This window comes from Phytophthora cinnamomi (genome assembly GCF_018691715.1).
Source record: "Phytophthora cinnamomi strain GKB4 chromosome Unknown Contig11, whole genome shotgun sequence".
NCBI classification, from domain to species: domain Eukaryota; phylum Oomycota; class Peronosporomycetes; order Peronosporales; family Peronosporaceae; genus Phytophthora; species Phytophthora cinnamomi.
The window spans coordinates 470000-485185 of NW_027150944.1; the positions used below are offsets into that span (position 1 = coordinate 470000).

Consider the following 15186-nt stretch of genomic DNA (forward strand, 5'->3'; position numbering starts at 1 on the left):
TCCTATCGCTCACGAGATAGCCAAACTTCCTACAAGCAAACCATTGATGAGGCCCGAAGAGATTGTTCGTGTATTCCCGTTGGACTTGATAAAGAAGTGCGTGGCTAAGGTATCGGCCTATCAACGAAAGCACAGTGGTGTTCGAGGACTTGATATTGCTCTCGAGATCATTGGGGTCGGAGTATTTGCGAATTCTACGGTAGCGCTCATGAAAAAGTGGCACAAGGCTTATAGCGTATTGGAGAAAATGGAGAAAGACTATCGTGGATCGAGCAGCTTGATCTCTCCCGCCTCGTCAACCAACGTTTTAAAGTTGAAAAAGATCCTGAGCTTCCTGCCAAGACAAAAAATATCCCCATTCTACCTCCTGAGGTAAGTTGGTTAAGATATATTTTGGTTATGTATTGTGCGAGTGTTTATAATGTTGCTGACAACACTTTGTGTGCCACGGACAGACTGAAGTCTTCGACCTTGTTGCAAAGGAATGCCTAAGTGATGAAGTCATGAAAATGGTACTGACGAAGAAATTTGGGCCTGATCCTAATGTCGTGGTGTTCGACGCTTCAACACTCGGTGTTACCGTAGATGGAAGCGTCAGTGCGGACACTTCAAACATTCGGCGGGCAATGGAGGGACTGTCAACAGAGATGGTACTCTTCCCGGTGAACTGCAACAATAACCATTGGTGCTCGATCGTGGTGAACCTTGCCAAAGGCAAGGTCTACATCTATGACTCTAGCTCCTTCTCCTACCTTCTAGGCGTCCGTGCAGTTGCCCACACATTAATGCCACTTCTGCCAGCTACTGTACAAAGGAGCTTGCGCGTGCAGACGTACGAGTCTGGACTCGGAGTACAGACAGATAGCTACAACTGTGGCGTCTACGTGCTGATCGCGTTCGAGATGTTTTGCGGAGCTGAGCCGCTTGGCCACCTTGACAAAAAGACATTGTAATGTCTCCGATACCGCTACCTGCGTATCTGCCTACAAGACTAAGGTAGCTGTAGCTAGCACGTGGTAACATGTCTTAATCAACGCATTTCTTCGTTTCTTAAGATACTTGCTGGTCTCTTACTTTGCCAAATAATCGCTTGTGTCATCGCACCATTTTTCTTCTGGTCATCCCGGAGCTCGTAAGTTCGCTGTTGTAGGTTCACAACGTGTAAGTTCGGTTCCATAAGTTCGAACCTCTGCATGACGCGCGTCAATTCGCCGAAGTGCTCGTCCATCCGTGGCGATCTGACTTCATCGCCTTCCGGCTATACAGCTCAGGTGTATACAAAAATGCACTGGCTTGATCGAGTTGGGAGTCCGATGGGTGCTACATGGGCGCTGCTAGGGCGTGTTTGTGTTTGGTTGGTCATGCTTGGTTACGGCTGGGTGCTCGTAGCATGTCACACATTTTTCAGTTGGGTACAGCAACGAGTGCCATAATACATTTTCCGCTGTGTCAGAGAAAGTGCAATATCTTACAATCCGACTTTTTACAAAGTATGTTTTACGGATTTAAAACAGCGCTTTTGCGTAATTATGACTTTTGCCGCAGCTGTTTTTCTTTTTCGTCTAAAGGACGGCTTCTTCATAGTTGGCGTTGGCGTGTTAGCGCGTTCGCGACTCTCTGCTAGCATTTAAGCCTCATTTCGAATCGAGATGGCAACAAGCAGCCCCTTTTGTCAACGCGTAAATTGAGAAGGTTTCTCTTAACTACAAATAAAAGGTGTCATTTTGTACTTAAAATTATAGCAGTATATTGATTTTTTATTTTCAAGGTCTGAAGCCCCGCGCAACAACGTATTGCGGAGGTAGGTCAAAATGGTATTGCAGCGCGCCTGCTCTGGCCTGACCTAGTTGAGTATAGTTGTCACAGTGAGCAAGTGGGGTCGAAGCGATCATTTTAAAGGCTAAGGTCTTACATCGACACCAGCATGGGCAAGTGATGGTACAGTAGGCTTTCAAGACTTTAAACCCAGTATAAGTTAAATTCGACGAATGATGTGGCTTCAATGTTGAAAATTGGGTTCGCGCTGCTGTACGCTGCAAACAATGTCTCGATCGCCTCGAGGCTTTGTGTGTCAGCGCTGCCTCGTTAGGAAATAGTCCCCGCCGTGCTTCCACGCTTTGTGGTGCGCCTTCATCAACTTACACCGCATTGCAACCTCGCATGTTCATGTGGAAGCGATGCGGGCGACGCTCGCGTACGACATGATGCTGCGGAAGCGATGGAAGAGATGGTCTACGGGGCGCAGGCCACGACCAAGGGCAGACGTTGTATCGGTTCGCTTCGTATGAAAACATTATCTAATTAACGACCAATAGTGAAATATTACTGGGATAGGAAGCTGTCGAGTATTATTTCAGACGACTGCGACGTTGGCGGCGATGGTGATAGAGCCGACGACACTGCGCTGTCGCCGACACCGAGAGCCCGACCGACACCTGAGGACCACGTCAACGTTGCCACTGCATAAACTGGTGCGTGAGTGCCGCATCAACAGCGAAACTGCATAATCAAACGCCCGTAGAGTTCTTTTGGAATCGTATACGGATCGGGTCGGGGATTAGGTCGGGCATCAAACCCCGACCTAATATACCGACCCGATCAAAAGTAGGGTTTTGAATAATCGGGGGCTCTTATGTGAATATCTTAAGTGAAATACATGTTCGGCGCACATTTGTTAGACGCGCGTTTGGTGCTGGTCCTACATTAGTGCTGATACAATCATGTTTGGCTCGGTGTCGCTTGTCCCAGCGCCATCTAGATCCTCCTCCTGGAACTCGAACGAGAAGTCGGGCATAAAAATCATTGTCGGCAGTGTTCTCATTGGTATCTCCAGTTTCTGCATCGTCGCTATTGTCGCTGTCTGCATCCCTTTCCAGCTCTTCGAGTGTCGGAGCTTCACCCTCGCTCTCCGAATCTGACAGTCCTGCTACACTACGTAGATCCAATGGAACTGGCACGCTAAACCCGTCGGCACCACTGTGCTCTTCATCTTGGCTTTGGTGCTTGTTACGCTTATTCATACCCTTTCCACGCCTCTTCTTCCTGCGTGTGTTCGCGTTCTTCCTCGTGCCTGGTTTTCGACGCCCAGAAGCGATGTCAGCTAGTTTTGTAACGTAGACCTGTGAGATATTGCGAATGGTTGACACAAATGTGACGATATTCGGACGAGCCGTGAAAGCTTGAGTTCCCTATGAAAGCGCTCCAACGGGTTATTAGTTCGCGCCACGGGATCTTGTTGAACACCGTGCACATTCCACTCCTCGATTTTGTAGCGGTCCAGCCATGTTACACGAAAGTAGCCCCAGAATTCCTTCCATTTGGGATGGGAGTACGGGATTCCCTTTTCGGCACAGCGCTTCCTAATCTCTCGTTTCACCCATTTTGTGACGGGGTTACACGCACAAGTGGCTGCAAGCCACTTGTGAATTTAACAGATAGGTTATCTGTTAAACGTTTTGGATACTTCCTCGCATTGGTGTAAGACACACCAATGGATACATTGAAGTGGACCACCACAGTGAGTGGTCCACACATACCCAATAGATCCTATTGGTAGAAAGCAGCATCTTTCTACCAATCAGAGACATGCATATTAGCGGGGCTCTGACAGCCAGCCGCTGCCAACCCTTTCATAGATGATAAACAGTTTTTAGCAGATTTTAGAGGAAGATCAATTTACAAGCAATACAGTTCTCATTTTACCTAATCTAAGTCACTTGGAATCCTTTTGTTACTTAACTTATATTTGTGTATTCAAATATAATTAACCTAAGTACTTACTAAGTACTTACGCTTCCTCATACACGTTGCGCAACGTGTAAGCTAAAGTAGTGAGTCAAGTTAGACCCACTACACCTGGTAGCACTTTGTAGTCCGTCCAACGACCGACTGCTTGACGTTCGTACGCGGCGTACGAACGCGGAGCCGAGAACCACATGAGCACGGAGGTGCCCGTGGAGAGCTCCAACACGCCTGCAACGCATGTTGCACGCGCTGACTGCCCCCACCTGTCTGACCCAGAGTGGGAGGCCCTCCAACGACTGTCAACAGTCATTGGAGAAGCGGCGATAGCCACAATGCTGCGTACGCTATCGCCGACGGAGCAACATGGTGTTCCTCTGGGATTCATCATGAAGGAGCAGCGTGATGCTGCTTCCTCAGTGACGGCGTCGTCAGGAACGACACCGTGTGCTCAACCATTAAAGTTGAGCGTAAGCAATTACGTGGGAAGAGAGGGCGAGCCTCTCCTCCGCTGGCTTGTCGAGCTCGACACAGCCATAGCGGCTCGATGCATCGTCAACCCCCTGTCTAAGGTCGCGTTCGCGATGTCTTCCTTGGTGGACATGCAAGGAGTTGGGCGTATGGGCGCCGACTCTCTGATCCTACGTACTTCAGCACGTATGAAGTGTTCAAAGAGGAGCTCAAACAAGCGTTTGAGCCCCCGCAAAACGAGTTCCGGTCGAGGGCGGAGTTCCTCGACCTTCAGCAGGGTAAGCATGACGTCCATGCTTACGCGCAGCGCGCACGATATTTGGTATCAAATATCGTGACTAACCCGATTGACGAGGCGACCAAGGTCGTCACGTTCATGAAGGGGCTTAGAGATGGGCCCGTGAAGACCTATCTCTTCCGAGAGTACCCGAGTACTCTCGAAGCTGCGATCACTCTTGCCATGCAAGAAGAGTTTAGCCTGCGGCAGGTTAAACTCCATGCGAACGTACCGAGGCCGCAACCGCGCCCGGTAGCGAGGACGGGAGGTCCGGAGCCAATGGACCTCTCGAACGCAACAACTGCTGGTTACCAGCAGCAGGGAGGTAACGTGCGATGCTTCCGTTGCGGAAGGATCGGTCACTTTGCACGGGAGTGCACAGCTCCCATGCCCCCTGGAGGTGGCCGTCGTGGCGATGCTAGGCATCGCCGCGGACCAACAAAAAACGCGGACATCCTGTAGGCGCGGGGCGCCCTATTGGTAATGCAGTCGCGCGTGCCGACATCGGGCACGCGACACTGAGGACTGCAGCACCCAGTGAGACCAGCTCTCACTGCAAGAAACAAGATGACAGGCCAAACCTAGTCATCTTGAAGGTTTACTCGAAGAGGGCGAGTGACTCTCTTCGAGCTTTGGTAGACTCAGGCGCGTCGAACAACTTTGTTCGACTACGAAGCCTGTCGAGACTTGACTTCGAGGAGGTAGATACACCTCGAAGTCTTCTGGAGGTACGACTGGCAACAGGTGCCATCGTGAAGACCGAGAAGCGCGTCGTGAACGTGCCCTTCTCGTACAAACAACGAGTGTTTGTCGAACACTTTATCGTCCTGGACCTGGACGATAAGTTCGACGTGGTAATGGGCATGCCGTGGCTTGCACGGCATGATCCGGTGATAGACTGGAAGAAGCGCACGCTCGTGCGCTTCGGACGCGACAGCGGAACAGAGAGCGATGGCCCTGTTACCGCAGCGCACGCACCTGCTGGTGCGCGCGGCTCACCAGTCGAGACAGCGCTTTATGCTGCTGTCCCGGAGTGCCCAACAAGTGCGCGAGGGCGCGCACAAGTGAGACCCACGTCGGCAATGCTGCCGACGTCGGAAGAAAAAGATGTGTTGGTTCCGGGAACCAACACCCACGTCCAAGCGTGTAAGGGACAGTCCCTGACCCGAAGCGGTCAGGTCGACGACGACGCGTCGGCTCCGGGAGCCGACGCACCCTCGTTCATGAGGGGCTCCGCCAATGATTGGCGTCGAGGTGACGAAGGCGTGTCAACACCGGGAGTTGACGCTGCAAACAGTGCGGGCGGTTGCAAACGTACCGCACTGACGCAATTTTCATGCTGTCGTGCAGCCGGGCTGCACGACGAAGCGCCATGCGATCAAGCCGGGCTTGATATCGCGCGCCCGCAGACAGGGCTGCCGGCGAAGGGGCACATTACCGTGCAGCCGGGCTTGATACCGCGCGCCCGCGGACAGGGTCCGCCGGCGAACGACTGTCCACGGCCGGGCCTGGACAAGAAGAACAACTGTGCGAAGCCGGGCTCCGCACAACAAGAAGACGGCGCAAGCGGAAAACGCTGCGCAAGTCTCGGTCCGGGACCGAGACGCATCAAGAGCAGTCTGCTGGGCAGACTGAGGCGGTGACGCCGAATGTCAAGACGCTAAGCGTCTTGACACGCACCGATACTGGATTCCAGTATCGTGACATGGAACTCGCTAGTCCTCCGACGATGGCGTCGGAGTTGACTTCGCTTCCAGCCATGAGCTGGAAGCGCTTCACGCGCGACTTGCACGATGGACGCATCGAGCAAGTCTGCGTTCTTTCGGACAGCGAAAGAACGGAGAGCGAGAGCGAAGAGCTGAGGCAGCTCTTCATGGGAAGTACCACTGAGAGCGAAGACGCTCTCAGTGCGAAGACGAAGCGAGAGCGCTTCGAGGAACAAGGTTGGGACTCGCTGAAGTCGAATCCCTATTACGAATTGTTGAGGGAGTACAAAGACGTACTCCCGGAAGACATTCCTGCGGAGCTTCCGCAGGATAAGGGCATTCAGCACGAGATTGATCTCGTGCCGGGCACGAAGTACTGTGTCACGCGGCAGTGGCCACTGCCGCGAGAGCAAGTGAAAGCGATCGACGACTTCTTTGAAAGTCGTCGTAAAGCAGGACAAGTGCGGGAATCAAAGTCCCCGCACAGTGCTCCGACGTTCTGTGTCAAGAAGCCACAGGGCGGATGGCGTATCGTTCATGCCTACAACAAGCTGAACGATGCGACGGTACCGGCGCAGACGCCGATACCACGAAAAGATGTTATCATCGATTCGATGGCCGGGAGCACCGTTTACAGTGCTCTCGACTTGCGAGATGGATTTTATCAAATCCTAATGCGTGAGAGCGATACCCCTCTCACGGCAGTGAGCACGCCAAGCGGCATGCTCTGGGAATGGCTAGTAATGCCACAGGGGCTTAAGAATGCCCCCGCGACTTTCAACGGGTGCGTGACGCACTTGTTGCGCTCGGTGCGCGACTTCGCACCGAGCTACTTCGATGATGTATTCATCCACAGCCGGGCTGTGGACGGGAAGACCGACGTAGAGATGCACAGGGTGCATCTCCGGAAGCTACTTGAGCTTATGCGAAAGCATAAGCTCTACGCGAACCTGAAGAAGTGTATCTTCGGGGCGAGCGAGATACCCGTCCTCGGGTGTCTCGTAGGGAAGAATGGTGTTCGCCCTGACCCAGAAAAGGTCAGAGTGGTTAACGAATGGCCAACGCCTTCAAGTGTCAAGGAACTAAGGCAGTTCCTTGGCTTGGCCACGTACTTGTGCAAGTACGTGGAGGATTATGGGGGCAAGATCCGCCCGCTGTCACAGCTTCTTAAGAAAGAAGCTGTGTGGAATTGGAAACCCGATTGCCAAAAGGCATTCGATGCAGTCAAGCGGGGCTTGACTGAGGCGCCGATCTTGGCAGTAGCTGACCAAGATCGCCCATTTCACGTAGTATGTGACGCATCCGACTTCGCGATCGGATGCGCGTTGATGCAGCACGATCACGAGGGCCGTGATCGTGTCGTCTACTACCAATCGCGTCAGCTGAAGCCAGCTGAGCGCAACTATCCGGTGCATGACAAGGAACTCCTTGCCATGAAGTATGCACTCGCAAAGTTCCGAGTGTATTTGCTTGGGAGTAGACCATTTGTGGTCTACACCGACCATGCTTCACTGCGTACCGCAGTGAAGTCGCCACACATATCACAAAGAATGGCGAGATGGCTCTCATTCTTGCGGAGTATAACTTCCGGGTCGAATACAAACCCGGAAGATTGAATGTAGTGGCCGACGCGTTATCACGTCGGCCGGACTATGCAGAAGCTGTTGACGTCAATGCCATTGACGCCATGCGATCGAGCAAAGCCACATCATCTCTGTTGAATGATGTGAAGGCCGCATACGCGCACGACGCGGACGCGAAGCTCTTGCTGGCCTATGGCACTGCGCCTTCTGACAAGTCCCGTCAGAAGCTGCCCAAGCACCTTCGAGCGCGTGCACACCGCTTTCGTGTGCACGACGGACTACTGCTTTACAATGCAGTCGACGACAACGCGGATCGCGTTGTCGTGCCAAATGACCATGACCTGCGACTCAGGATCATGTACGAGTACCACGATGCCCCGACTGCGGGACATCTCGGACGTGAGAAGACTTACGTCCTTCTCACGCGCGACTTCTACTGGCACCACCAGTATAAGTGGGTGCGCAAGTACATCCGAGTTTGCGAGGTATGCCAACGCGTAAAGCCTGCGCCATTCGCGCAGGCTCCACTGCAATCACTACCGACTCCGTCGGAGTGTTGGAAGTCCATGTCTTTGGACTTCATATTTGGTCTTCCCCCGGATAACGGAGGGAACACCGGTGTTGTGGTCTTTGTAGACCGTTTCAGCAAGATGGTACATCTTGCTGCGGTGCCAGCAGAGGTGACCGCGAAGCAGACAGCCCGTCTGCTCGTCGACATGGTGTTCAAACACCATGGCATGCCGTCCGACATCGTGTCGGACAGAGACCCGCGCTTCACAGCGCATCTGTGGCAAGAAGTGTTTACACTTCTTGGGAGCCAGCTTTCCATGTCGACTGCGGATCATCCGCAGACGGACGGTCAAACCGAGCGCGTGAATCGCGTGCTCGTCGATATGTTGAAGAGCTACGCTCACTCGTTCCAATACTGGAGCGAGTGTTTATCGATGGCAGAGTTTGCCATCAATAACTCAGTGCATGCCTCGACCGGGCATACACCGTTCTACGTGAATGCCATGCGGCATCCACGCCTACCGAGTTTACTCGGAGTGATGGCTCCCACTTTAAGTGGGGGAGGATCTACGACTGCAATACAGCAGCCGCCGAAAACCGCTGACACTTGCACAGTGTCAGCTGCAACAATGGACAAACCACATGAGTCTGCGCAGGGCGCAGACTCCCCCAAGAACAAGACTAACGACCACGGGTCTGCGCAGGGCGCAGACACCGCAAAGAACCACGCAGAGGCCGGGCCTCTAGCGGAGAGCGAGCTGAATAACTTCAGCTCGGATGCAATCAACTTCCTTACAAAAAGACAAGCCGTGATTCGGTTTGTCCAAGATGCAATAGCAGCTTCTGTTGATCAACAGAAGCTGAACGCAGACAATGTGGGCAGAGGCAACACAAATGAATTCGAAGTTGGTTCATTAGTTTTGTTAGCTACACAAAACCTGCCTAAACATGCAGTTTCGAACTTCGGAGCAAGCAAGCTTGCTCCGCGCTTCATCGGGCCGTTCACTGTGTTGGCACGGCACGGCAACGCATACACGCTAGACATACCGTCTAGCATGCGCCTCCATCCGACCTTTTACGTCGGACGGCTGAAGCCATACCTGCAGCACGAGCCATCTAGCTCGGCTGACCCGAAGCCTCGGCAGGAGCCGAGGCAGAAGCGGAGGACTTGGCCTCGGCGACGAGCAGCCTCTCCTCCAGCGCACGGACGCGCTGGAGCAACCCCTTCATCTGGGTCCCCAGCTCGACCTGGATGTTCGAGGCGGTCTGCGAGACCGCCGCGACTTGAGCCTTCTGGTTCGCCAGCTCCTGTTTCAGGGCGGCGAACTCAGCGCCCTGCAGACGCTCCACGGCGGTCACCCGGTCGTGGAGAGGCGCATACTGATCAGCCCGGGGCTGATCATACCCGGGGCGTGTTCCCACCCCCGCCACCGCCGATCCGTGACGCCCACGGCTCAACCCGCTGGATTGTTGAGCGGATTGTTGACCATAGTATCCCGAAAACGAACCCTCAAGGGGCTCGTTTTCGTATTCGTTGGAGAGGATTTCCTCCCCATCGAGATACATAGAGCCGCGGAACGTCTTGCTGGAGGACGTTCCGGAAATGGTGAGGGCGTACGAGGAACAGTACGCGCTGGCACAGCGGAAGTAGAGCGAGCGCTGCGATCATCGCCAGCGCCCGAACCCTCACGTGCTAAGAACTTAGCACGGAGCTCTTTGAGACTCTCGGGCACACGGAACGACGTGTACCCGTTCAGGTCGCGGTCGCTCAAGCGGACCGCGCCCGGGAAGCACTTCGTGCACTGAAAGCCCTCGGGCACAGCGCACGGCACATTTGCCTCCTCAGCAGCAACATGAAGTTGCTCCAGCTTTCCACGCTTCGAGTATGTCTCGAAGCGATCACGCGCTTGCTTAATCCGATCACGGTAAGCACTCGGCCTCTTGTTGAAGTTATCAACAAAGGCGTTCCAACTTTGACAAAGTGCCTGCCATTCGGGCACTTTGCTGCGAGAAGAGGTTTTCTTGCTTTGAAACCATCGGAGCTCATGAAAGAGTCCGATGTAGTAATCGCGCCTTTGATGCGTTTCCGCATCAAAGTGCAGCTCGGCAGCCACAGCGTCATCTTTGATGGCGCTGCATACGTACAGCGGCACCTCATTCGGACGTACCGAGTTCCCAAACCGGTCCGCAATCTCGGATGCGGACGGCATCCACGGATCGCGCGCTGCAGGCGCAGCGCGCGGAGAGCCTTGAGCTTTGACATCACGCGCTGCAGCAGCAGCGCGCGGAGTACTGAGAGCCCCAGCGGAAGCGAGTGGGGTATCGCTCTCAGTACGCGAACGCTTCGAACTCGAAGCGTCCGATTCGTCCCCTTCACGCGGACGAACGTTCTTGGCGTGAGGGTCGAGCGATTCGCTCGACACTGAGTCTTTACGCTTTGAGGGCGAGTCCTCCTCGCCCTCCATATCTTCATCGTCGTCGTCGAAGTCGACGACGTCGCCGTACTTCGCCTTCTGGCGTTCGAAGTAGTCGTCGATGGAGAGATGACTCCCCATCGACTTTGCGGACTTCTTCTGAGGCGCGCTCATCGTTGAATGAGCGCGGATTTCTTCTCCAAACGCGGAGAATTGACGAACGGTCAATTCCAAAAGATTGACGTGCGGGGACCCCGCACGTCTAACCTTAAGGGGGGGATGGTGTAACGGGGTTACACGCACAAGTGGCTGCAAGCCACTTGTGAATTTAACAGATAGGTTATCTGTTAAAAGTTTTGGATACTTCCTCGCATTGGTGTAAGACACACCAATGGATACATTGAAGTGGACCACCACAGTGAGTGGTCCACACATACCCAATAGATCCTATTGGTAGAAAGCAGCATCTTTCTACCAATCAGAGACATGCATATTAGCGGGGCTCTGACAGCCAGCCGCTGCCAACCCTTTCATAGATGATAAACAGTTTTTAGCAGATTTTAGAGGAAGATCAATTTACAAGCAATACAGTTCTCATTTTACCTAATCTAAGTCACTTGGAATCCTTTTGTTACTTAACTTATATTTGTGTATTCAAATATAATTAACCTAAGTACTTACTAAGTACTTACGCTTCCTCATACACGTTGCGCAACGTGTAAGCTAAAGTAGTGAGTCAAGTTAGACCCACTACACATTTAATACCCTTATCAGGCACCAAATCAGGCTCGATAACCGTGAGCATGTCAAGCACGCCTTTGGTCATAGCAATGGCGATCTCGGCTTCCGGTAGATGTAGCGTTTTTTTTTTGCATTTGGCGGCTCACGGCTTGTTTCCAGTGAAACAAGCAGCCGATAATCAAGGCATTCTCGAATTGCTTTTGCGATGCCTCGATCAATGCATGCTCAAAGTCGCACACAATTTCACTCTGTGCAAGATTTCTGATGTATTTCGATATATCTGCTCCACAATGCCGAAGTACATATCGCGCTCTTTTCCTGTGCAAAGCACATAATAGACTGGTACGTACAACTCGCTGGATCTGTCATGCACCATCATGATAACGCACTGCTTAAAGCCCTTTGGAGCTGAGCGAAATGTGCCATCAAAGAAGATGGATACATTGTGATACATCAGAAGATGTCGAATCTCTGGGTGGGCCCAACCTATGATTCGCTGAGCCTTGGCCGTTGGATCGTTGCTGGGTCGAGACTGGTGAAACTGGAAGAAGCTTAATGGCTTGCCCACCACCATAGAAAGCGGTGGAACCTCAATCAAACCTAGTAGGTGCGATCCGTAGTGCTTGCGTCGCATTCGATAGACTCGATTTTTAACCTGGTCGTCACTGAGCCCCTTCCGGATAACGTCGTCCTGAGGATAAAACTTCTTGTTAACCGCATCCCAGATTTGATAATACGGCACCGCGAGGTCCATAATAGCCAACGTATCCACCATTTGCTTCATTTGTTTTGGCACGTCAATTGTATCGGCTTCTGGATCTTGAGTAGGTAGACATGTGTGTTTCCCAGTCACTTTACATCCACCGGTGGCGTACACGTGAAGGAGAGCGTTGCACTGTGCGCTTCGGTATACGCTGCACCGAAACGTGATCTTCACCATCGAGTCCCAACCCTTGGTATACCGAATTCCGTTGTGGTATACGCACGTCTCGCCTGGACGACTTTGAGCCTTTCGCGTCGTTCGCGGCATCGACGCAGCCGGCTGAGGCATGTTGGTGTCTAGCTCCTCGATTGCCTGCCGTGTCATGATCTACGCACAGCTCTAGGGGGGGCCAGGTCGCGCGACGTCGCCGAGATGCTTGAGGTTGTTGTTGCCAGGAGGTCGATGCCAAAGTGAGAACAGCTGCCGTTTCTCGCGCGGTTGAGATGCCTGTGGTTCTTATAAGTTAGGCACTGTCATGTATGCTATTATTTTCGTTGATAGCCGGCAAGCTATCTGCGACCGCCGTCTACGAATAGATAGCAACAACCTCCGGACGGCACGGCACCCTGTGAATATGCACGTACGTCAGTGCTTGTGCTGGAGCCGTGAAAAGCAGCTTCGCACAAGCCCGATCATCACATTAACAATTTTGCTGCCCGACCAAATCCCCGACCCGATCCGTACACGATCCCAGAAATAGACTATCCAAACGCCATTGGCTGATGCTGCGGAGCTGGAGGGTGCTGCCATACAGGGCACGCCCTCCTTACTGGGCAGGCAGGAGTAGGAGAGGATCGATAAATACTTGCCTAAATGAACTCACTTCGCAATCGACTTCGCAGCGCGCAAAACGTAATAGTAGAAACGTTAATGCTGCGCAGCCCAAATAGGATGATATCCGTGGCACGTCAAGTCTGCTACATTATTATCCATCACACTGGTATGACCGCGGTGCTGCACTGGGGCCTTATATGCGTGGGCAAGTCCAACCGGTAAGCTACGGGCTCTACCAGTTCGACTCCGGTCCCACACCTGGTCCCAAAGGGTTTATATGCATGCCGAACCGGTGAAAGCGATGCACTTTGCGTTTTTTATCGAAAATCTGCAAACCGATCCTTACGTAATTTTATTCCTACATTACCAGCGTCTTTCCCTATGTTTTCTTTTTAGTTTCAGTCTTTTATGCTAGCTGACGACCAAGAAAATGCTACTGGTCGAAGCCGAGGACGTGTTCGTCTACCACTTCTATCTTTTGAAGGAGATGATTAGACGCATACGCTCATAAGTCCCGGGACTCGACGAAGATAGCTACAACGAGCTGCTTGACCGGTTTGACAAGGTGTAATCGATGAGTAGGCGCTCTGCTGGATTAGCAAATAAAATTTATTTAATGACTGCTGCGCAGTGTGCCGTATTGTAAAATGCGACCATCCAATAATAATTGTTGCATATACAATTATTGAATTCATGCGTTTCATCATAGGTACATATTATGTATGCATGCTCTTCATCCCGACTATACGCATGCTCTCTATCCCGACTGTATCCATGCTCTTATTCGAGTAGATAAAAGCTGATTCGCCACAATTGACAACACCTGCCACGCTGCCACATTAGACTCTACCGTTCCTCTCGGCAGTCGGAAGACCTCGCGATGGCGCTCTCCTGCCGCGGACACAGGCCTCCGTGCGCGTTGCAATTCGGCCTACCAATGCTCCGCCATCTCTTGCTATTGCTGGTGTTTTTGCAGCTCTCAACTCTCATCCCTTCATCGCGCGCGGACCCAGACATGCTGCCGCCTCCGCCGCCCGTGCTCGGCCTCTCCAAGGCCGATCTGTGCGCCAGAGACATCGACCGCTCCCACTTCGCGCTGGGGCTGGTGCAGGTGACGCCGGATCCGCCGCCCGCGCGAAAATCCGAGGGAAATCGCGTGTATCCGCGGATTTTCTGCTTCGTGAACACCATCTCGGTGCACCACAAGACGCGCGCGCAGGCCGTGGCCGAGACTTGGGGCCAGCGCTGCGACAAGCTCATGTTCTTCAGCAACACCACAGACACGATCGTGGTGGCCGCCGGCACAGACCGCGAGCAGCGCTACGAGGTGGTCAAGATGGACGTGATCGCCGACCACAACCACCTGTGGCAGAAGCACAAGGCCACGCTGCGCTACGTGCACGCGCACTTCCGGCACGACTTCGACTGGTTCTACAAGGCCGACGACGACGCCTACGTGGTCATGGAGAACCTGCGCCAGTATCTGCGCAGGCCCGAGATCCTGCAGGCTTATCAGAGAGAGCCCATGCAGATGGGCCACCGATTCAACTTGACCCAGGAGCTCGTGAGCTACTACGTTGTGGACGACTCGCTCGAGGCCATTTGGAGGTCCAGATGGGAGCGCTGGGTGTTCAACTCTGGAGGACCCGGGTACGTCATGAACCGACTGTACATGGACAAGATCGTCGAGATCCTGCCGGACTGGACGTGCCTGTCCGACAGACACAGCGAGATGCTGCCGGACGACGCGTCCATCTCGTTCTGCATGATGTGGCACGATGTCTTCCCGTGGGATACACGTGACCATCAGGGAAGAGAGCGCTGGCATGCGGACAAGCCCAAGGGCGTGTTCTTCACGAACCCCAACAGAGACAACTACTGGTACGTGCAGTATCATTACCACATCGGTGGGGTGCGGTGGAAACAGGAATCGGCTGCGCCCGACAGCGTGGCCTTCCACTACATCAGCCCGCCGCTGATGTACCATCTAGAGCGGACACTGTACTTGTGTCGAGCTGGAGACGACGTGCCGGATGTCACTGCGTTCAACGCGAAGTACGGGCTCGCTATCGGCGACGACGTCATGGTGTTCCAGGACCTGGCACAGAAGAAGCCCGTCCAATAGAGGAACCAGCAGTGACGCAAGCTCCAGGCCAAGCAGAAGGCGTCGCCAACGCAGAGAGTTAGTGAGAGCCATCGTTACGTT

General features: G+C 53.3%; 1 protein-coding gene across 1 annotated transcript; it reads left to right on the forward strand.

Annotated features, from left to right (window-relative positions):
• Positions 1 to 13995: 13995 nt before the first annotated feature.
• IUM83_18925 (Glycoprotein-N-acetylgalactosamine 3-beta-galactosyltransferase) lies at positions 13996 to 15105 on the forward strand (the record flags this gene model as incomplete). The annotated part of the gene is made up of 1 exon (XM_067943950.1): positions 13996 to 15105. The coding sequence occupies one exon, from the start codon at positions 13996 to 13998 to the stop codon at positions 15103 to 15105; it is 1110 nt and encodes a 369-aa protein (XP_067798008.1).
• Positions 15106 to 15186: the final 81 nt, after the last annotated feature.